Source organism: Amblyomma mixtum, chromosome 6, assembly GCF_055824585.1.
Source record: "Amblyomma mixtum isolate Tamu chromosome 6, ASM5582458v1, whole genome shotgun sequence".
NCBI classification, from domain to species: Eukaryota; Metazoa; Arthropoda; class Arachnida; order Ixodida; family Ixodidae; genus Amblyomma; species Amblyomma mixtum.
In genome coordinates, this window is record NC_143017.1 from 55345206 (window position 1) to 55370150 (window position 24945).

At 43.8% G+C, this 24945-nt stretch overlaps 1 protein-coding gene across 1 annotated transcript in view; it reads left to right on the forward strand.

Moving 5' to 3' along the window:
* The window catches only part of LOC149339186 (uncharacterized), a 43886-nt gene extending 26957 nt beyond the window's left edge, over positions 1-16929 (forward strand). The window contains exons 9-13 of the mRNA XM_089547978.1: positions 3740-3808; positions 5976-6144; positions 12415-12551; positions 13178-13342; positions 16346-16929. Coding sequence (XP_089404104.1) covers positions 3740-3808; positions 5976-6144; positions 12415-12551; positions 13178-13342; positions 16346-16810 — 1005 coding nt within the window. The 3' untranslated portion in view covers positions 16811-16929. The remainder of the gene's footprint in view (positions 1-3739; positions 3809-5975; positions 6145-12414; positions 12552-13177; positions 13343-16345) is intronic.
* Positions 16930-24945: the final 8016 nt, after the last annotated feature.

Consider the following 24945-nt stretch of genomic DNA (forward strand, 5'->3'; position numbering starts at 1 on the left):
AGAACTTGCAAACATATGCTTTTGTCAAAAATGAAAGTAATTTTTAGAAGGTTTGAAAAATGCTACATGCTTGTCTATGTAATAGCAAATACTTCTAAACAGAATTAAGTACAGTTTTCAACGTAGAAAAGAATCCCTTTAGGCACCTTGTGTACTTGGACCCGCCATTCGGCAAAACAGTCGAGTCAACCCTTCGAAACGCAGGTGGTATCAAATTCTGCCAACGTGACTTGGAAGCCAAAAAAATGAGACGAGTAACATCGGTAACGTCAAAATACCCTTTTCAAAATGCCGACTGAGTTGGGCCCCAATAAATTACCCAGGCGCTGCAGCCTATATGTTCTCAGCTTGTTCCTCGCGTATTCCAGCTTCGCCCCCTCGACTAAAGTCGTATGATGAGGTAGCATCCTCGCAGTCACTGCTGCCTAGACCCTCGACAAAATCAGTCGTGGGCGTAGCTGATCTAATCACGGAATTTGCCGCATTTCAGAGCACGCGCCACGCTGGCGGAGGCGGCCATTCTCAACTCCGCTGTTTTCACAAGCGCTTCAAAATTCGTCGCCACGCGAAAGAGCAACTAACTAGAGAGAAAATTAGACTAGTTTTCTAGCTTCAAGGCAAATGGCGCAACATGTTCAAGAATTACGGGGAACCTTTTGAAATCGACTTTCGCATCCTTCGTTAGAGGGCTAAAGATGGTCGATGGGCACAATAGGGAAAGAATTAAGAGCACTATCATAGAAGGAATGAAGAGTAATGCAGACACTGTAATATCTAGTCATTGATCAAAATATGAAAAGGTGGTTGCAATACTAAAAGATTTGATTGATTGATTGATTGATTGATTGATTGATTGATTGATTGATTGATTGATTGATTGATTGATTGATTGATTGATTGATTGATTGATTGATTGATTGATTGATTGATTGATTGATTGATTGATTGATTGATTGATTGATTGATTGATTGATTGATTGATTGATTGATTGATTGATTGATTGATTGATTGATTGATTGATTGATTGATTGATTGATTGATTGATTGATTGATTGATTGATTGATTGATTGATTGTACCCTGGCGCAGTTTCTCAGCCTCCCGTGAGAAAAGGATAACCTATATTTCAATTACTGTTCAATATGCTTCTGAATTTAAAAAGGAAGGAACAGTACGAAGAAGCACGAACACACGAAGAAACGACACAGACAAGCGTGATGTCTTTGTTTCTTCACACTGTTTTTTCCTTTTAAATACATTACCAAATAGCCCGGAACCTTGCTTTTCTGAACGTTTTTGAAGTGCAACTATTACTACTTCAAATGTAAGAAGCTCCTATTTTTTTTATTAAAATATCGTCTGGGGTCCTTTTCACAGTGCCATCATGCCGAAATTCTACGCTGAAAATGCCGCGCTTTTGTCGGTTCACCTCAGCAAGCACGCTGCGCCCAGCAAGCTGGGAGCACTGTTCACAGCTCACAAAGGCCCGCCGTTTGCTGCAGTTCTTTCCCCACTAGCGGCACGATTTGATAACGTATGATCCAGTATCAAATGCACCTGAAAAAAATCACGCACCGCGTTCTCGATAATGATATAAAGAAAGTCAGCTTCCCGCTGCAAACCCGCCTCTTCTGCAAATCTTATCGTGCCAGCACTGGCTAGCCTGCATTCCATCGCTATTGCATAATCTCCTATCCGGGGCAGAATAAGTACGCCCTAAGCTTGCGCCAGAGTCTGAGTTATCCGTATCCCAGCCAGAGCTTTTTTTTTTTTTTTTTTGAAGAGAAGAATATGGCATCGTTCCCGTTGAGCGACGCAATGCACGAGACTGCAGTGCTTCAAAAGGAAGAGTAGCAGGACAAGAAGTCACTGCAGCCCAAAAATACGTTTTATGCTTATACCTGTTACGATAATCGTGTGCAAAGGCAGTTGCGTGGAGATATTGCTGAAACGAATACTTTTGAGTGCTTTTTTTTCTCGCAAAGTTTGGCACAGCCATATCGACGCATGAAATTATGTTCAGAATAGTGCAGGGAACTGAAAAGCAAAAGCGAGTGAGCGAACTTCCTGTTTTCTTCACCTGGCTTCTTATATTTGTCGTGCTGAACAAACGGAAAGGGTGCCAACCTGAGTGGTTACTCTGGATGCATAATAAGAACTTACAGCGAAGAATACGAAATAGAAAGCAAGAAATTACCATTGCGTTGACTCGCAAGTGAATTATGTAAAAATAAAATTGACATTAAGACCACGGGAGCGCGCACGTCGTATGAAGTGCGTGTAGGTCAGAATCAAGCATTAGCACAAAATCGACTCGAGGCATCCGCGAATCGGTGAATGCGAACTCCATCCTTTGTTGTTAATGCTACGGTGACCTGACGCCTGCGTCCTTACTTTTTTCGATGGGAAGTCTTACGCAAGCTCGCCCGTGCACTTATCGCTGATCCCGTGTAACACGACTGCGCTTTTTATGTCAGGGCAGCGCCCACGCGAGGATCTATGCGCTGCAATATGCTTGAAGGGTCATGCGTTCGATGAAGGCGAATTTTTTTAAGTTCTTTTATGCAGCACGTTGTCAACAAATACACATATCACATGCAAGAAGGGATAGATAGAGGTAGGCCAGACAACATCAGTTATGCACTTGGCGCACTCATTTGCATGTACCGCGCAGCACTTGGAATGGACATGTTTTGCTGTAGTTTCGACTTTTCTTCCAGCACACGGAGAAATTTGACCAAGTGTGTTGAGCACACAGAAAAGGACGTCGACTCCAGAACGCACACATAGTTCTATGAGGCAATGCGCAATTATATGCGCATATGGTACGACGGGGCTCTTGCGTTTTATTTTTTTTCCCGATATATTTATCCGTCACTGTCTTGTGCACCCGCTTAACTTATACTTCATCTAGCTTTCGCCGGCCGATGCCAGAATCTCTGGCAGAAAGCTGGCCTCCGCCCTTCGCTTTGCCTTACATGCGCTCCTAACTTTACCATTAGCCCGTTAAGTTGCCAGTCAATGTTGTTCGGGGTTGTTTTTCGCCTGCGACCCCTCGAACTAACTCTTTAGTTATCCGTGCCTCACAAAAACATAGTCTTCACTTACTCTTCAACTAACCTCGACGGATATTTTATTTCGCTTGTCATGTGTTTCGTGGTTACAGCGTGCCAGAAAAAAACAAAGAAAGAAAGGACCCAACACAGTGCCGTGTTGTGTCCTTCCTTCTCTGTTCCTTCTGTAGCGCTGTAGCCACACTCTAATCCCAAATACGACTATATGGAACTGAAAATGAAGCAAGCTCTCCTCTAGCGAACTCCCTTTCATAAAAAGGAATGCGTTTGATGACAGCTCAGTCTCTTTTTACTGATTTCCGTTTAGAGAATGCATAGGAGACAAAAAGCAAATAAGCCAACGAGCAGTTTCGCGAACACGTGTGCACTTGGTCCCCTTTATCATATTTAGATGCGCTGCAAAACCATCCTCTCTTGCTACTGCTCTTGGCCCTTTCACGGACTGGTCTTCCGAAGAGACATTGTTCCTACAGAAAACCAGATTTTTCTAACGCGAGCTTTACTATACCTGAGTAAAATATGATTGTCCTGTAAATGTACAGTGCGTGTTGAACGACGAGTATTGAGATTACTCTGCGCATGCATATGTTGCAGCGCCTTGTAATTTCATGAGAGCGCCACGAAATAATTGACGATGATGGTGATGATGATGCTTACCTCTTCAGGAAGGTCAAGAGAGCAAGCGCACCAGGGGCAGCACGTATATGGTGAGCCTCGATATGACCGTAGTGCAGGTAAGAATTCATTACTTGCTCCTGGAACGTTACGTGTCAGCAAGAGGCGTTTTTGTTTTTAACTTTGGTGACATTGCAAGCGTGCCTTTTTATTGTTTATTTCTCGATAACAAACCCTAGACATTTGTGATATTCAGTAAGACAAGAAGGTAGACAGAATTTTATGTACAAAACTAAAAAAAATATTCGTTCTGAGCACTTTAAGCGCGGTTTTTATCATGGCTAAGAACAAACCTCCAAATTCTTTACAGCTAACCCTAACCTCACAAAAGACACCAGAAAAAAAAAATACCTACTCCGTTTTTAGGTGCATCCCAGCAGAGTGCTTTCTTTTTCTGTTTTTTTTTCCTAAGCGAAACAGTAATTTTTTTTTTCTACGTGAAGTTTCTACAGTTTCCACAGAACACGCCACATAGAACATTCTACCTAATGGATGCGTCGTTGCACATAGGCCGTCTCTCATGATTTATGGTGATTACATTATTCAGTACGCACTTCAGGGACATTTTATTGCGCACGTAAATCATCCTGTCCAACTTTCCCGTGGCGTGGAGCTTTCCAGCTGAATTACAACATTATAGGAGAAAGTCAAGTTAAGAATTTCAAGCAAAAAAAAAGAATCAAGAACCGACACTGAAAATAGAACATCTACACCCGTTGTTCTGATCGATCTGTTATATATAAGACACTTAGGGTACGGATAACCTGTATAACAAGAAACCGCAAAGAAAGTGATCCAAGAATGTCTGAAGTGGGTCTTGGAGGCGCTCAATTAGGCATGTTTTGGTGTTTCGACTTCGAGGAGCCGTGACAGTGCCTTCCGAAAATTAAATAGTACGCACAGGAGACCACGCACTGTCTCTGTTGAGGGAAATAACCCCAAGTTGCAAAAAGTCTAGGGGGTAGTGGACGAATAGCGCAGAGTAGGGCTGATGACACATGAAAAGCAAAATAACCTTCACAGAATTATAGCGTCATAAACGCTGTATATTTGCTGGAGGCACAAATTGTATTTAAGAATACAATGCCCCGGTGAACGTCACCTTAGTAAAGATAAGCGGAGGGAAAGGGGACAGAGAAAATATATGGAGGAACTTAACTTCTTGGTGAACCGCTCTCTGAAGTTCTTTGTTAGTTCGAGATTTCAATTTTTGTTTTGTGGCGCGCAAAACTTTTTACTCTTACTTTTTTGTATTTTAGCGCTCTTTTTTTTTGCGTGCCACTTTTCACTATGTGCAAGAGGTTATTCCCGCTAATTTCGTTCTATTTCGATTTATTTACCATTAACTACGCGGGAAGCGATTTGTAAAAAGCTCCGCGAGACAACTTCAAATGCCCACCACTCACACAGGAGAGCACTGGGAATAATAAATGTATTACTTGCAGGCAAAAAAGAAATCAGCAATTCAGAAAAAAAAATATTGGAGATCATAACCGTAACGGTTTTTGACTGCACATTCGAATTGGTTCTGATTGGTGACTAGCTGATAATGATCACACTAACTAGCAGAGGATGATATCATGCCACATGACAAAAATGCATTCACAGATGCATATGCCGAGGCGACATTTGATGATCTGGAACGTAACCAGTAAAACTACCTTCATGGAAATTCCCAATTTCTCTGCATGCACTCAAAATTGCTAACTTAATAAACGCGAAACAAAGGGTTCGGATAGTTGTCCTACAGGTTCGTAGATGCCGCCACCTGGGCTTACGCCTGGCTGTGCACTGTGTAATGGCTATTGCAACGCTCTATGTCACCCAGCTTTCTTCTGCTTTTCTGTTTTCTCTTTGTTGTATATTTAATGTGCAACCTCCAGAAACAGACGTTTATCTGCATTCATTTACTTTAGGTGTACTCAGTCGCTTGAGTATTGCTGGGAGAAGTGAATTCTGAACAAATCAAAGCAGTCGAATAAACGGCGAATTGAGCATAAATGTGCTAAAATAAGTATAATATAGAAACAAAGCAATATGAACACAAAAAAAACGAAAAAAAAGGCAAAGGGCACGTGCATTTTCGTAGAATACATCCACTTGGGAGCACGAAGGGAAAATTCCCACAGAGGCTGGCTGTTCGCAAGATGAAGAAAGCTTAAAAATACAGCAATGCTGTTCAAAGCTGGGTAGCCTGTATGTATTGTGCCTGTTTGTTTGTCATAGGTCTCGAGTGACAGCGACAAACCTCTGGGCCTTGAAGAAGGTGCACGGTTCAGCTACCACTTCTACGACTCCTTCAGAAACCCGCCGGAACTGATCGATTTGCACGGCTTCGACATTTCTCCTTGCTACAAGGGGAACGACTCGACGAATGCATTTCTAGAAGTCAAAGGTGAGTACCAACTAATGGTGAAATTTTCTGAGTCTTCCCGCAGTAAAGCGTGCGGGTCAAGCATTGCATTTATCTGAAACTTAACTTAACCGAAGATAGTAAATACCTTTGTGTGCAAAGACATAACACTTTTTTTCTCTTCTTATTTCTCATTGTTGCTATTCGTGGGCACCTTTTTTTTTAGTGCTCTATAAATAGTACAGACCATAAATTTACCTGCAAGCCAGTTGCGGTTATAATCACGCTTTCTTATTCATACAGGTACAATACTAATAGGATGAAATATATATTTGCAATTTTCCCCACTCAGTAGTCAGTACTGGTTCGTGTACTTAATCTTTTGAGGAAAAATGCGCTTCAAGTGGTGTCAGTTCTAAAGCAAAAGCTAAAACTAATGAAAGTGATGAGTGTCAGCTTCACAGCGCATAGAACTCAGATCGCAGAGCAAATTCATGTCACTGTTATGCATGCAATAACAAAAAGTGTGGCTAGTTGAAAGAGGCAGCCTGTAGGAAAAAGCTTTAAAGTAAATAGCCTGACATAATGAGCTCGGCTAAATTACGAATGAGCCACTGCGAACCAGGCCAAACACTGGCGTCGTAATGCATTCATTCTTGTAACCGATAGCAATCTAAAATCACAAATATGATTCCAGTGTCGTTCGCGCTGACCATACGCTGTAACGCTGTTTTCCTATTTTTTCACTCCTCACGTGACGCCATGGCTAATTTTTTTTTTCGAGCTGTTTGCCATTAGGCATAATGAAAAAGAGAAAGAAAGTCATAAAAAGAAGTGCAAACAAGCCTCGCTTAAAAAGCGGCAAAAGTTCGCGATAAAGCGATTATCTTGAGTCCACTTGCGATAGTCGTCTGCAACGTCCCATCGCAAGTCAACCTTTCTTAGGAAGCGTCGTCTCACGGAAGCTGTAGCCGGGCAAGTCCACAGCAAGTGTTTTTCGTCACACTGGTCGGGCGCAGCACCACAATGGGGACATTTGTCGGTCACTTCAAAACGTTTGTCATGCCACCGATGACGCACAGAAGGAGTCAGAGCCGCTCCTGCCCGCATCCGGCGCACAGATACCTCCTCCTCCCGAGTGAGACTCCGGGGGAGAGGGTACGAACACGGAGGAATTAGAGCGCGTGTTCGCTGACGCAAAGACTGTTTCTCGGAAACATGGGACAGGAACGGATCTGAGGGAAGAGGGAAGGCGGCGGGATATCGGATGTGTCAAGGTGTGTCATTGTATCCACATGAATATTATGCGGATGCTGGGCATGCCCGCGAATCCAATGTATACGCACAGGACAGGGGTATTTTGTGCAAAGTTGGTGACTGGATTGTGTAACTTGGAATGTGCGCCGGACAGCCTTAAGCTGTTTAAGGGCGGCAAGGGAGTCGGTGTAAATGTGAACAATATCGAAAGTGGGTACGAGTGGAAGGGAAGCAATGCATATAGCGCGGATAATTGCTCCCCCTTGCCTTGGAGCTTCAGGCGATACACAATGCCATGGCTAATTACTATCAGATAACTTCACTTGCTGGCTCCGATATCGAAGATGGCGGGAAAAAAAAAGTCATGACAAGTTACAACCCATTGAAAAATTTTAAGCTGGACAGAGTTTTCGTAGATGAATAGGCCCAGCTGACTTCTGAGTAAAAAAAATCCGTGTGCGCAGTATTATTTGCATTTCATGTCGATAACATTAATCAAACATGATGCAACAGTTCTGCGAAAACAGTTGGATTTACCCTCGGCTGTCACTTGGACGTTATTACTCTAAATGCTTTCAGTCAAACCGACGCTTCACACACGCGACAGAATTTTTCTAGAGGCTGGAGGTGGGTGAAGGTGGATAGAGGATGATAGCGGTTGACTGGGCAGCCGCCTAGCTAGGGGCTCGTGCGGGAAGGTGGCTGGTCGGTAGTCCGATCTTGCCGTCACTTTTTAATCTCGCTTCTGCGTGGTGTTACGGCTCAGGTAGCATGACCAAATGTTATGGGCCGGATAGCAGCATCCCACCGCTGGCACCAGTTGTTATGGGCCGGGCAGCAGCATCCCACCGCTGCTACCAGTTGTTGTGACGCAGGGTAGCCTGTTTGGGGCGGAGAAGGGACGCGGAAGGATGGAAGTTGACATTTGGGAACGGAAGCACGAACAGGTTTAATGACATTTTGAAGAAACGTATTTACATATTGTACAAAAGAGCTAACAGTCAATAATTAAAAGTTCATCGCGTCCAGCGACTGGATGAGCCTTGTCGCCAAGGCCCAGAGCGTTCATTCTCTCTTAGGGCGCTGGTTAAATACCCTAAGGCTCCGCCCCTTCACCAGGCGTCAATTCAACACAAGGCCCGGATCGGAAGAGTTACACAGCATATAGCACGCGGAGGCACCGTGGAATGGGCGAGGAGGATTCAGAGGTCCGCTGCTACTAGGTTCCTACCTAAGGAGGCTGTTTACCACCCGTTACTGCTTTCGGCTCAATGTCGACATGTTAGTTCTTTTTAACTGTAAAAAAAAAAAAAAACAACGGCAGGAAACACACACGTGTGTTCAAGGAAATACCTGCCAGAATTATTTAATACATCACACTCAGGCAAAAAAAAGATGCTGGAGTGAAGCAGGTCATTAAAGATCGTTGAAATTCGGGCTTGTTGGTTCATACTTCAGAGCAATAACGCAAACAGGACAAGGGACAAAAGAACGAGTAGACACACACAGCGCTGTGTGTGTCTACTCGTTCTTTTGTCCCTTGTCCTGTTTGCGCTTTTGCTCCGAATCATTAAAGATGTTATTGAAAGTCCTGACTGCGTCGAAGTATAACATTTTTAGGGGATAGTTGCTTCATGGTTGTAACTCATTTAAAACTACGAAAAGAAAGCAAAGGCAAAGCGACACACAAGTGCACAGATAAAAGTGCGCCATTGTGTGTGTGTACCTGCGTCTTGTTTTCACATCGTTTTCTGTACGCAAATTCTATAATGCGTGCAGTGAGCTTGAACACGCCGCATTCATTTAGGACCCCACGCCGTGGCAACTTGATGTACTCCATTGAACTACTACAAAACAACTCCATTCGTTTCACGCCACAACACTTCAAACAGACCGCAACCATAACTTCAATGAAAAACTCATTACGGCTAACTATCCTCGCCTCTCATCGCATTTTTTGTCGGCTTTGTTTTTATCACAAAATTCGTTACGACTTCTTTTCGCATAATGACGCTATCAATTTCCCCATTGTATATCCCCCCTTGCACTGATCAGGCACAAAGAGTAGGAATTGCATTTTATTTCACGAAAACTTCCTTCCACTCTTTCATTCCCAGCCTTTCAGAGGACTGGAACCACCTTCCCTGTTCGCCCACCTCCGTTGTTGGCAACGCGCGTTTTCGCGATCCCCTAACTAACATTGCTTAGCCAGGAACGTAACACATCATAGAAACGTTTCAGCTAACATTTTACAGCCAGTATTCATGCGTAATTCATGCGTGTAATTTGAATGGTTTATAACCAGTCTCCTTTATAATGATGCAAAACAAAAAAAAAACTCAATGGCGCTCGCTTGGGCGACACGACGGAAATGCTTGCGCGGTCGCCGTTACGAACTACGCGTATTCACCACACACCGATTTTTGTTTAATTTCTTTCATTTTTCGTCCTTGGCGTCTTCGTTCTCGTCATCTTTTAACGCCGCGACGTTGGTCATTCCCTATTTCACATTCATAGATATCTGGGAGTCCCCGTACCACTACTGGCGCAATGGTGCAGTGGTGAAGCGATGACAGCTGCCCTGCAATGCCAGGTGCTGCCACCTGACCCAAGTTGCTCTTCCCTAGCAACCTCTCGCGATCAGTCGTTAATCGCAAAGGAACCTGCCACGGTGGACAGCGTTTCACTCCTAGGACTCCACCTATTCTGTCATTCTGTACAACGCAACATGTCTCCTCTAATGCAAAGAAAACTACATACGTGAACCATCCAACGCACCTAAATGTTCTACTACAAGCGTCGCAATAGCGTATGTGCACCTGTGTTTCACTTTGTACGCGTTCTCTTTCCGCAGTTCTTATTTCTACAGCCTGGCAATCTCCCAAAAGCGGCAAAACTATCTGCAGGTACAAGTGTGACGAATGATAGTTTATCTTTCAGTTGATCGCTCTGATAATAAATATTGAGGCTAAGGTTATGGGGCGTAGAATGATGGAAGAGTGGGTTGAAAGTCATATGCCGGCATGCTTCATCGACAATGGAATCAATGAATGATCAAGATGAGCAAATCCTTGCCGCCCACAAGATAAAAAGAAACACAAGAGCCCGGAAAATTATCTGTATGGAGCAAAGCAAGGCGTTATCAAAAGCGAGATAAAAAGCGCATTATCATGCATGTTTCCTAATAAAAGCAGTTGCAGAGAAAGAGCACACGACTTCTCCCCGGACATCGAAAAATAGCTGAATTTTCTGTTCAGCTACGGTTTTCGTTTACGACCGCGCAAGACCAAGACATTGCTGTCATGTTATCCAGTTCTGTGGGGGCGCGCGCGCGCGCACACACACACACACACTTCACAGTGCAAGTGCCACGTGACTTTCTCATTCCCGTGTGGCCTGACGCAGCGCAGGCGGGAAAGAGAAGGTCCCATGGCACTTGCGCCAGAGAATGACGTGCTCTGGGGTTTTGTCAGTGTTTTTTGCGTTCGGGCTTACCAAATGCACACGTCTTTTGGCAAGAGATAGCCAAAATTTGCTGAGCCACAGCGCCGAGGGTAATCGAGTTTCCAAAATGATGGCTATTACTAAAAGCCAGCAACGAATCTCTGGTGGCAACCAGAAGCCTGATTCTGAGGTAAAAAGCGGATAATTTTCGAGTATTGGCTGACCACCTTATTGGTTAACATAATTCCCCTGTTTGATAATGTCCGTCAACGCCGTTTTCATTTCTCAAAAAGCCTATTATTAAAAATTATTGGCGAGATTTTCTGAAACGCTCCGTATATACATACACAATCATAAGCGCAAGAATACAGGCAGGTCAAGAAAACTTCTGATGCATTTCTATAGCAAGGGGGACTTGAAGTGGCAATTAATACACAAATCATTATGAAATATAATCAGCACAAAACGTTTTACCCTCTGCTATGATACTACAAAAATATTAAGAAACCTCAGACGTTTTTCTGACTTGTCCTTTTGTTCTCAAGAGCTTGCAGAACTCGGGCGACACCCCAAGATCCTTCCTACGAGAGCTTTGGCCATCATTTTTAGAGAATTCATACCACGTAATTGCATATTCTAAAAGAGCTCAATGTTTTATAAAACATCGTGGTCACCTCGCTGTTTATTTAAGGCCCCTGATCAGGCAACTTTAACTCGACAAGAAGAGCACCAAAGAATTCATTATATCTTAAATTCATTACCTTTTCTGATATTTCAGCAAGGTTGCCTCAAGAAAAAAAAAACCTTTTAAAATAATACTATAAGCTTTCGATGACACACTCTAGCATAATCTTATGAAAACAGCTACTCACAAACGAGGTGGCCGATTTCACAGCTGAATGTCAAAAATGCCCTTGATTATAATGCATCACGAAGCATTTGTTTGGAAACTAAGCAAGTTTCTGAAGTAATTCTCATTCATCTTGCGGCTGGTACTACGCTTGACGAGGAATTAATCTCAAATGGTACAGTCGGATGCAGAATTTAGAATCAAGGCTTAGGTCATATTTCAATGAACCAGCAGAAAAAGAAGAGTCTCGAATGGCGCGAGGATGGGCTGCCTGCGGCTCTTCGCCGTCTGAAGCTCAGCCTGATGTGATTACCGGCTTACTCATGTCACTCATATGCTCGCAACAATGCACTGTCGACCATTCTACTCAATGCTGCGCACCACTCTGATTTTTCTGCGCTCTTTGGGCTCCTGAATCATCAGCTGAGTGTTTTTATAAACTCATGAGCAGGATTTAAAAATTATATATATATACACAACGAAGTATACGCTTCATTAAAGGAAACATATTTATTCGACTCGACGTTTCGATCGAAAGACCAACGTCGAGTCGAATAAATATGTTTCCTTTAACGAAGCGGATGCTTCGCTATATACTCCGGCAAGCAGTCAAGTACTTCATGCTCTCGGAACCTATATATATATATATATATATATATATATATATATATATATAATAAATAACTATTTTTTAACCAGGCATTCCTAAAGCCGTATCTAAAGTGGCGGTTCTAGGCATTCTCTTCTTACTTTCTTTACAGTTTCAGCCCCTGACTACGCCAGCCTGTCTACGGCGCCCACGCTTAATGACCCGAAGTTTCTGTCAGCGTGGCGAACAGCAATCGACCAGGCTTCTTCATTATCAGACCATTCTTTACGTGTGACGAATATTTACGGGGTAAGCATTTTGCAACTGCAGTGTTGCTAAGCGTTGTAACGTTGTGATTTAATTTTAAGTGATGTAGTCTCCTCTGAAGCCTGTTTTTCATCTTTTTATCGTCTAATGCCAACAGATGCGCTTTCACAGCACATGTGGCTTTGCTGACTACATTATCAATCGCATTTTGTTCCGAGGTCTAGTAGTGTATTGTCAGGTGGCGTTTGAAAAAGGACTTTGAGGTTCCTCGGCCCCGGTGCCTGTGAGTGAAGGACAGTCTCTTCGTTGTTACCGGCACCGCGAAAGTATTATAATTGCCCTTACTTCGCAAAAAGACGTGGCGACTTTTCTTTATCATAATTAATTAAAATCATAATTGTTGTGATATTTAAGCTTCCTCGTGCGCGCACAGCATAGGTGCCTACGCGTGCGCTGCACATGCTGGTGAACTTCTCGAACTCTACCACGCTAAACGTATTGTTTGGCTAAAATCTAAACACCCTGTATAAATAAAACCAGCTATAAAACCATTTATGTATGCGGTAATTACTTACGTTACATCAGGCTCGCTTTCATTTTTCTGTGACCACCATTTTCTTACTAGTGCATTGTTTCACGAATTCCTGTTTATTTCTTTTCGCTGACAGTATTTTTCAGAAAACAACGTTCTTTTTGTCACCTTTGTTTTGCTGGACCGATTCCCTGCTGGAGTGACAGTAGGCATCCAGGACACACAGGCTACTCTCGAAGACATGATGAATAACTTGAATAACGCTGTCGGCGAAGGCCGCCTCGGAATAACTTACAAGGGGGTAAGAAATTCGACACTGCCTTTTCTTTGACAATTTCGATGTGACAGTCTGCCATCTGTATTTTGAAAGACATCACTGGTGGCTGTTTCTGGAAAACACACGAATGGTTCAGCTCTCGCCAACAGGAACCTGTGTTCTTCTCAAGAATGCAGGGACGGATTTGGGTGGTAGTGACCGCGCTGTTTTTTTTTTTTTTTGCTCACTTCGTGGGAATCAGCGCCAGCCTGGTTAATTTCAATGTTGATCTACTGACTTTCAAAGGGTCAAAAATGCACAAGCCTGAGTGCCCCTTCAGAGCGATCATTACGGAGAGACATAGCTGGCAAGTTTGTATATAGGCAGGTTCCTCCAGCGTCATTTGAGCAGGCTTGTTACTGTGGACACTTTTAAAGTCTCCAGCTCAGCCGTATTAGTTGACATTCTCTGCAGTGACAGGTGCAGAATGTGCTTTCTCATTGCACATTGAGGAACTTTCTTATTGGAGAGGCGGGACTGGTGTCCTTTCAGAATTATTGTGGTGTTCATTCTTGCGGTTCCAAAAAACGAGGATTTCAAGTACGACATGACAATCCGTTCGTGAAGTGTTCAAAAGTAGTGGTATATGTCATATTCCCATGATGTGTGGAAAGATTTATGTCGGAGAAACCGGCCGTTATATCAACGAATGATTGGGGAACATGCCCGAAATTTAAGCCGGTTAAAGGAGAAGTACGCACATTTGGTTGCGCGCGTAATTAAGTGCAGAGGATGTGTGGCTTTCCTTGTTTTTCTTAAATTTTCTTCCAGAGATGATTTGGTTTTAGTTACAGACTCGATCCAAACCCGATTCAAACGGATGATCGATTTGGATTGGTTTGGTTTGGTTTGGTTTTGGGGTTTAACGTCCCAAAGCGACTCAGGCTATGAGGGACGCTGTAGTGAAAGGCTCCGGATCATGAATTCACTGACCTTTTCCATTCAACTACCGGTTCATTACTCCATTTAGTTTTTATATATACACCTGTATTCAAATCCTGTTGAGCATTTTTGCTGGGCTTGCGAGCATCGGTGCAAGAAAGCGTTACTGCCTTTCGACTCTTCGCATTCTAAGCCCATCAAGAGAGGCATAGCAACCACATGCTTAGGTCAGCCCTCTTCAAGTCCTACCACCGCGATGGCTCAATGGTTTTTCAGTTTTCTCACCGCTTTGGGAGTGTGTACATTCGGCAGACGTGCAAGTGTCTAAACGTAGGGCCTCTTCACATGCCTCTTCACTTCGTTTACAAACTGGCGACCACTTGCCAGAGCATTGCAAGAAATGGATCAAGTTGTTTTCCCTTTCTGCACCGTACTCAGGTTTTAGGATGTGGTAAAGATAAAATGCCGACGGAGATCTTCAAAGCCCACGGAGTCACAAAATGCATTAGCGACAACTGCATCAGCACACCTTCTGTTTATGTCTTGGACAAGGAACAAATTCTCTGGAACGCACTTAAGTTTACAACACAGCCTTCATGAACGAACCCTCTTTTTCTTCTTCTTTTACTGCCTGATTTTTGTGTTATCAGTGTTAGAGTTTTTTTTTTGCATTCTGTGAAGTTCTGCGCATGTGTGTTGTTGCTTAGTGATGGGATGTTTTTCCGTTGTTCGTTTTCGTTCAGTTGTACCGATAGCATCTGTCCTGTCCTCGCCTTTCTTTGTCCTCTCAAAACACTACGTTTTCCTTTTGGCGTAATACTGACCCTGCAACTGATCTCAGCTTTCTCCTTTAATCCATTTCGTCATTTAATGCGCCTTCTACTGTCTCTTTAAACTTGACATAAAAGAGACCTGCACGAGCAGTTTTACTTTATGCATTGAACCATCCTTTATGTGGACGCTGTGAGCTGCTGAATTCTGTACACAGATTTTATGTTCAGGCAACTAGCACTTCAGTCATCTCCCGCAGTGCAATCTTACGTAAGAGCTGGAGGAGCTTCTCGGTGGCTGGTGTGACTGGACAGGTTGAAAAATAAAATATTTTTCAGGTATTTCAGTAATTTAAAACACTTCGCAGAACTCTCCTTCTTAGAAGCCGCCGATGTGTTCTGTTCTTTCAAAGACACTACTTCATTTGAGCATACGCTCCTGAGGTAGGTTCAAAGCGTCACTAACCTCACTTCGTTTAGGACCAGTTTGTGCCCTTCTTAGTTAAAATAAAAAGAAGAAGATCATTTGCGTCATCTATCCAGCGTAAAGTAAAATGCAATTCATTAGTAGTATACTGTTGCTTAAGTATGCTTTCGAGCATTCTATAATGCTCGGAAAAAGTCAGCGTAGCGATCACTTTATAGAACAATTCCTCTGTGTCCCTATTAATGAAGAGTTTCAGCCGAACAGCAATAAGCTCAGTGTGATTAAACTCGCATGCTTCGCTATAGACAGCGCGCACAGGGCGCAATGTTAGAGAAAACGCCTTAACAGGTAATCATTGCCCAATAGCTTCGAGTAAGATGTGTTCAACGTGTAGCAACCGCTACGTGAGTACACATATGTCCTTATTTTATTGCATGGTATAGGGCCCAAACATGAGTGGCCCAGACGAAGACAAGTCCCCTTGTCGAAACGTTGGCTCAAGCAACCTGAGGTTTTCCCCTCCCTTGTTCATTTTGTGATCGCCAAGGACCATCTACCACACCTTCTCTCTTCCATACTCTCTTCAGAGAAATTATTATGCCGAAACGCCACTATCTGCGGCGAACTATCATTTCTGCAGGATTACAATGAACTGTATTATCAATCTTTTGCACTATCGACTGCATTTTTGTATTCGTACTTTCCAAATAAAACAACTAAATCACGTTTTATAAAATCGTCCTTTCCACGTTGCTTTGTACTTAAAGCCGGTGCCGGCTGTTTCTTGCATTGGCCTTTTCTGCGTTCACACGACTGTGTGTACCTTGTCTTAAGTTGGCGGGTGACACTACATAACGAAACCATTAAACTAAGTGCGCTTCATAGAATTTTTATGCTTCTTTACTTCAGGTCAACCTAACAGCGTCATCCTGGTCAACGGGGCTTCCAGTGCTTCCAATGCCCCAACCGCCTCCCCCGGTAACAACTTCAGCGCCAGTTCCCATTACCACGAACACCCCGGAAGCGACGACTGAAGCGTCGAAAGTGACCACACCCACTGAGGAGGTGTCGACCGAGGCACCGCCCAGTGAAACTACCGTCAGCGTATCCACTGCCGGTTTTGAAATCATCACCTACCCCGTTGTCACGGACGACGAACACGAAGGCACAGAAACCACGACCCCAACATTCGACGTCATAACAGAGCTTCCGGCTGCGCTCGGCACGCTGTCGACTCGTTATGCACCAGGGGTCGTAGGTGGCACTACGGTTGGACTCTTTGTGCTCGGTGCTCTCATTGGTGCTTCGGCGACGTACGGAGTCACTAGGCTGTACTTCCCTTCGGCTTCACGGCCAACGACAGTGTTTCATTGAAGGATTAAGTCATCATGTGCCGCAAGGACGCTGCGCAACTCGACGAACGCTGAGCGTGCGGACGTTGGCGTGCACCTTACGCAGAACTTACGACTATAAATTAAAACTTTCAGAATTCATGTTGTTTCGTGAAACTAAATTCGTGAGAAAGCAGGTGCAAAACCTGCAATCAGCAGCGTGACCGCGTTCCAAACACCTCTTTCTTTCTTCTCAGCAACAAAATATTTTGCTGTCAGCTATGTAAGAGGCGCAGATTTGCACTTAAAAGCGAATAGAGCAGCTGTCAGAAACACACTACGTTCACGGGACAGTATTGTGTAGGGCTGGCAAGCAAAACAGCAAACTATTAGGCATAACACATCTTTTCTTAACAACACTCGCTTATCATCCACATTTGTATTTATAAAAGTACATACTTCCTTATTAACCGTGTCAGTAACATGTCATTCTTTGTGATAATTCGTGATCCTGATGTGAGACTCTGTACCCTAAAGTGATCGTCAATGCTCAGTTGGCGTCCGCCAAATGTGTCTTCGTTACCTTTCAAAAATACTTGATTTTTATTTCATTCCAAATGTCTAGCTACTTCTCAGAGTGTGTCACATTGTTTACAAGCAGGCGCTGCACGTAGGTCGATTTTTGTCCGGCAGTATCTATAGAGCGCCGACAGTTCTTTTCCTGATTGGTAAATACAAACTGAGGACACGTTTAAGGTGCACTAAAGAGGGATCTGAACTCATATTTTTACCGCGGGAACTCGATCTATACGTTCCGAGCATTCTCACAAACTTCTAATTATTGTCCCGTGCGGGCGATTTTCCTAATTTAAATCGGATTAAACGTCCCGGCTCTCACCTATTTCTGAACTCGCCGCTCAAGATAGGTGAAGTCAACTAATGCGTGGAGTGCCTTTCAGTCAGAGGTGTGGCAGCTTCAATTTCTCCTTTATTTTTTTTTAGGTTTCCGTCAATAAATAAGATCCATCTACAGACAATATAGCTGGAAATTAGGCCCACGGAAATAAAAATGCGTGTGTACTATTTGCTTTCGGCGATCGCTACGTATCACTCCGCCGATGGCAGAGCGGCTGGCCAACACGGGACTGGCTGAAATCCACTCCACGCGTTGGCTGACTCCTACCGTCAGCGGTGAGCTCAAAAAAAGGCCGAAGCCGAGACGTTGAATCCGATTTAAATTAGGGAAATTGGCTGCACAGGATATTATTTAGAAATTGCTAAGAATGCTAGGAACGTGTTCATCATCATCATTTATTGGCCCTTAAAGACCCCTGGCGGGGTATTATAAAGGGGGGGGGGGGGGGGGGGCGAACATCGAAGCAAGTAATGACATTATTAGGTAAAAAAAATACATATACAAAAAAGTACAGTAAAACAGTGAAAAAAACAGTGAAAAAAAGTATACAGTGAAGAAAAAGTATACCTTGAAACAATCGTTGCTTGGGGAAGAGAAAAAAAGAAAAACACGTTTATAAATCAGGCAGACAGGTGCAGTAGTAGATCAAACAATCATAACATAAAAATAAAACGCAAAGGCAACAGTTACCCGCATTGGGATTTCAAGTGCAATGACAGCATTTGGCGGAATTTAAGAGCATCGCGTTCAGTGACAATTAATTCGAGTAGTGAATTCCATTCATTAATGGCAAGAGGCAGAAATGACTTGTTAAATGCGTTTGAGGAGCCATGAAGTCTTAGGATGCTCATGGAGTTTAAAAGACGGCGTGATGTTCGGAGGGGAGGGAGCAGAAGGGAGTGTCGAAGTGAGGGAAAACAATAGTACAATTTATGGAATAATGATAAACGAGCAATTATACGCCTATGCGCGAGAGGCTCGATGTCAGCAGATAATTTTATTTTGGTAATGCTAGAGCGGGTGTCATAGTTGGAGGAAATAAAGCGGGCTGCACGGTTTTGGACGGCTTCTAGGCTGGCTATTAAGTAGGCTTGATGTTAAGTTCCCGCGGTTGGTTAAGTTCCCGCGGTAAAAATACGAGTTCAGATTCCTCTTTAGTGCAACCTTTAAAGTTGACCTGTGTCAGTGGAGCCCGGTATTCTAATAGCAAAGGGGCACCTTTCATTTATAAAAGAGCTTTTTTTTAAGCTAGGAAAGGTTAAAAACCGAAATACAATTGTAGCTACCGCTGGCTACTTATGCAAGCAAACTATTTTTAAAGTAGAAAAATTAAAAGTTAGTTTAAGTCTCCTTACATGCAAAAGTGCGAAAGCATTTCGAGTTCTGTTGCGTCTTCTGTCACTTAGCAATGTTATTAATCATTTATGGAAATTATTTATATAGTTAATAACAATAATTAATAACTCAATTAATCAAACAAGAGCTAATTACTGCGTTCTATTACATAATTGTTATCGATTAGTTTAATTAAATAAACATTTAGCTAGTTCGCCAATTACATCAAACATTAAGTTTTGTTAATTATTCGTGAATTAGTTCTACTGATATTTTTATTTCTTAAATTTATTTATTTATTTATTTGTGACGCTGAGTGTGCCGCGCGGCATAAGACGTGGTGTTAGTCACGAAAGGTAGAATAAGTTACAGAAATGCATGAAGGCCGGTTGCGTGTAAATAGTCACATAAGCTTCGGGCGTAAATGTTTTTAGTTACCCACACGTTCAAACTAGAGTCATTGTTTGCAGACAGTCCTGCCTCTTGAAGAACTCGAGCGCGCACCAGTGAAGTTCCGGGACATGTCCACAGTAGGTGGGGGACATTGGTGTCGGAAGCGGGTGCCTCGCAGTGAGGGCATTTTTGCGGCGCAGGAATCTTGTCACTTTTCCACTGGTTGCGAACAGCAGGCGTAAGGGCCACTCCGACACGCAGCCGCCTCAGAGAGACCTCCTCCACCCGTGATAGGTTGGGGGGAAGGGGGTAGGTACACGGGGGAATAAGAGCACGTGTACGCTGCCTGAGGGAGGCTGAAGATGTTAGATGTGTCAGAAGTGGATCTGGTGGCAAAGAGGCAGGTGGAGTTTGTGGAGTGTCAGTCTCACGAGATATGTCAGGTGCGATGCTGTGGACATCTGTGCGAGCTTGAACCCACTGAATGCGTATAGGCACCGGGTAAGATTTACAAGCAGCATGTATGGCCTGGGAAACCCGAAGGGTACCGCGGACTTTCTTTAGATGCTTCACGGCTTCTTGGGAATGGGTACATAGGTGCACCTGGTTATAAGGAGGGTCGTCAGGTAAAGCTGCTATGGCATTTAATATTGTTTGCAGCTCTAAAGAAAGAAATGATGAAGTGTCAGTAGAGTAGGTTTGTCGGCCATAGAGTTGAGGGTGTGTCGGGCTTATAAAAGCAGTTGATCCTCCTGTTGGGGTTATGGCGACCTCTGTGTAAAGAGTACACCTGTCATGTTGCGTAGAAAAACCTTGTGGTAACGGCGGTGAGAAGAGCTCCGACTTCTTATGACGGGCAGGCTTGTTTGATGTGATGTGACAGTAGTCTCATGGAGGTTGTTGAGGTGCGAACATCGGACGAAGAGAAACTTTCCGCGCTCTATTTGTTTGTCTCTGGGTAATTAAATCTTCTAGTGTGTTGAGCTGCGCATACTCCTGCAACAGACAAATAGGAGTTGCTCGAGGTAGGCCAGTAATGACTCGCATGGCTTCGTGGTTGAGTGTTTCAAGTGTGGACCACTGTCGTTTAGTAAGTTGTTGGAACTGAGCCTGGTATAGGAGCCGAGGCTGAAAGACAGTACGAACAAGTCGACGAGCTGTATCTGAACGGGCACCTCCAGAGCGATTGGCTATCCTGCGGATGAGGCCAAGTGTTTTCCTAAATTTTACAGGAACTTTTAGTAATTCGTCAATTTCTAGAATTAGCCAGAGTAATTAGCGAAATTTATCACCTTATTATTGAATTTATTTATTTCTTATTCAGTCATTCAAACTTTCATTCAATTATTATTAATCGTTAGAAATCGTAATTACACTCTTACTGTATGGTTGACAGTGCATGAGAACACGCGCTGTCCACAGCCCGTGGTGAGACATCCTGTCCACGTCACTCGTGAGGCAAGAAAAGCTTTCTCATTAATACTGTTTCCGAATGTCAATTCCTGAGGCTAAACTACAACTCCGACCACTTGCCAGCAGTGACCATGGAGTTTATAAAAGTCTTGACGTCCTCATAAACGTCACAACAAGGAATCGAGTGACAGGAAAAAAATGTTGAATTTTGAGCTCCAAATTTACCCACAATAAATATTCTTGTTTCTGCCGAAGGAGCATCACAAGAGCTACAGAAAATCGAATACGAATGTAACTGAGGACAAGAATTATATGGAGTTCTCCTCAGCATCCGCTAAGCGCATATGGATTGTCGTCCGCTTCTCGACAATAAGTACGCCTGTAAACCACGGTAAAAGAAAGTCGTAAGACGCAATAAAACCGTACAGCCTTTGTCATACAAATGTTATACAGTTTTAATGATATTGTAGAGCATTTTTATGACGTAAGAATGATTTTGTAAGAAAGTTGAACATCTTTATGACATTTGAATGATAATTGCATCAGATTTTCAGACAAAACTGAGGTTATTATAAAGGAACCCAGCACAAAAAGAACGAAGCAGGCACAACAGACGCGCACGAACGCTTATGCCTTCACAATGTGCACTTACCAGCTCGCCCAACAACGTACTTTTTTTTTTCACTAGGGAATGACTCGCATTGTTACGAGCCACAACCATATCCGTGCTTTATCACTTCAAAATACTATTTTTGGGAAAAAAAAAACGTCATATTAAGATTTTACTCGAGGTTCCACGTGGCTACGATCGGGATATGTGCTGTCAAAAGCTATGGAAGAAAGATAAGACTACGGGAACGGAAGATAAGGCCAATCTTCAAGCAAAGCTATTCGTAACTCTTGCGATATAGCGATATAGGGCTTTGAAGGCGATACTCCGATATTGAAATGGCCACTGGTCGACACTGCTCGTGCAACGTCGTTGCCGGGCGAATGAAACAACGGTGTCGTACCTTCCTTCGGCAGTTCTGATATCCCCACTCAGTCTCCACTGTCCTGGAATGGTAAGTGGGGGCAGCCTATTGTTTCATTTTGCAGAACGAAAGTTCCGCATAGCTACGCAGATACACGACAAGCCCGCAAGAACCGCAGGCATCAGACACAATGCGGGCGAAAAGCTTCCCAATACCGCATTAAAACATTCAAACATTACTTTTTAGTGGAGTGCCTTTATTAGTGCGCTTTCGTCATGAGCCCAGAGGAGCGTGGACTGCAGAGCGCTTTTGTTCAGCAAAACGGTGTGGCCTTCACCTTCTACGACCCGGATTGAAGCCACATTCCTTTAAACATTCCTGATTTATTTGCTTTTTTCAGTCTTCAACTTTGCACAAATATCTAAGCAAGCTTCAAGAAGTCTTCAGCCCCCGCCGCGGTGGCTCAGTGGTTACGGCGCTCGACTGCTGGCCCGAAAGACGAGGGTTCGATCCCGACCGCGGCGGCTGAATTTCGATGGGTGCGAAATTCTAGAGGCCCGTGTATTGTGCGATGTCAGTGCACGTTAAAGAACCCCAGGTGGTCGAAATTCCCAGAGCCCTTCACTACGGCGTCCCTCATAGCCTGGGCTGCTTTAGGACGTTAAACCCCAATAAACCAAACCAAACCAATCAAGAAGTCCCCCAAGACATAAGAGGGCTGCTTTCTTGACTCTGGTTACTCCGATGACGAAGCCCGACCCTTCGTGGAGTGACGAATCGACGATCAGTGGCTTGTCCTGTCGCCTCTATTTTCCGTCGCCGTCCTCGATTTTCGTGGGGCTTAATGTTTCAGGGTGAATAAATGGTCAGCCCATACCAAACTATCATTAACTAAAGTGTGCTCCAAGCAGCTGCTTAACTTAAGTTTTTTAATGCCTCATTTCGAGCGTATTTCACTTGAATACACACAAGCTTGTTCCTCTTTCTTGCGTGTCTCATAAAGTGCACCTCAATAGGTATTTTGATCTAAAAGACGACCCGTGTAATCAGCCCTCCCCTTATTACGTGTCGGGACGGCAGATGACCGAGCGTATCAGAAATTTTCGTGGGAAGCACGATAGCGTTGTTGCAACCGATAGGCAACGAAGTTGCACAACTTGCTATTATCGGAGGTCATTGTGGTATCGGCGAATTTATCTCGGCGTGTAAAGGCCGGGATAGATGAAGCGTTTTCACGGTGCAAGGTAGGCGATTTTCACCTGACGGCGCGCACTCGACGCTCAGCATCGAGAAAAACGCCCATCGCCGCCAATCTGAGCCCGCCAGATATTCGACGCGCGGCGTCCGATGAGACCGGGAGCGGCGCCTGGAGCAGCCAATAGCAGCGCAGAAAGCCCGCTTTTCCGGTTTGACTGCTTACGCCTGCCGCGGCCAACATGGCCGCCGTGAGCGACGAACTTATAGTGAACTAGAATAGACAAACTGCAGTGATTTTCCCGCATAAAAATGGTCTATAGACAGTCTATAGACTTCTTATTGACTCTTTTGGCTTCCTATAGATATTGCTTTTTGTCTATTCATAGTCCATAGACTGTCTATAGACAAAAGTCTACTAAAAGTGTTTGGCCATAAATCTATAGATTGTCTATAGACTGTCTATGGCATTTCTATTTCCTGTAGACTTTTGTCTATAGACAGTCTATAGACTTTATAGACAGAAGTCTATAGACACTCTATAGACTATCTAAAACTTGGTTTGTAAAGGTTGGCAGGAAAATGTTATTATCGTGAAAAGAAACGCTTCATCAAGCACGACAAACACGACGACAACACGACGACAAAAAAATCGGCTGAAGCTATTGTTCCAGATGCTCCAAGGACAGTCATATATTCAGAAGGAAACATACATACAAGCACCAGGCAAACGCAGTTCTAGAACAAATCATGGTCGAATAATTCAGCTTTCCAACGCCCGTGGTGAAACTTTCAAACATTCCTTCTTCCCTCATGCAGTTGAAATGTGGAATGATTTGCCAATGAGTGTTGTGGAACAGAGTGATGTGCATGAATTCGAACGATCTCTGGATAACCATCTGCTTGAAAGTGCCATTTGATGCTTGACTGAATGATGTACCGTTTCATGCTAATGTTATCAATGCTTTTGAATAGTGCTGTTTTTCTATGAAATTTTTATACCCTCTCTGTAAGGACCCTCACACGAAGGTTGACAGTATTGTTAAATAAATAAATAAATAATAAATAAATTTTGAGAGAACAGGACCTAACCTTGGATCGGAATGCGTGTACTTCCTCTCTGAGGCAAACAGTTTCGAAGAAACCCGCGTCGCTGGTATCCGCGGCTGAGCACGAATCCCAGGGTACGCCAGTTTATGCATTCGAGAACGCAAATCCTTATAGATAAATATGTACGCGTGCTAAAATTACTACAGTGGTGTCGAAATGAACACTTTTTCGTGATTTTAACAGAATGGTCAGCGTCGCTGCTCTCACAGACCCCCTCGCTCAGTGGTATTTGCCACTTGTCGATCACATTTGCTTTCGCGTCTAGGGATACGCCGTGCCGCGCCGGTGCTTCTTCGTTCCGAGTGCCTCCAGCCTTGCGTCCCGCCACCGCGACGTTTTCTGCCGCGCAAACTTCTTCGGAAAAAAACGTCGAACGAATACTGGCCTTAACACCTGAAACCCGCGAAGTTCGCCTGGAGACTCCTGCTCTCCAAATCTATCAATTTCTACTCCGATCTTCCGCAACCTTCTGTAGCACTCAGCCCGAAATAGATTCGAACTTTCCTTCCAAAGTTCGGTACAAGTTCTGAACTGAAAACTTGCTGAGTGCCGTGAGCTAAGACTAATACGCAGGTTATTTTACTTCCAGTCACGTAGACAGAGACCTAGATATATCTGGGAAGTGCTAGACGGCCCTGGAGAAGAGCATCGCCGTACAGCTCATACGGCGCTTTAACGCGCAGTAAAGGTGTCGTCACAAGACACTCCACATCCTGCTGTATTTCAACAAGTAGGCCACAAATTTTAATAAAGACTGACCGCTTTTATAACAACAGGCATTTCTATAACCTGTCACGCATTAGCTACAACTGCCTTTAAAACAAGCCGCACTGTTTTAAATTG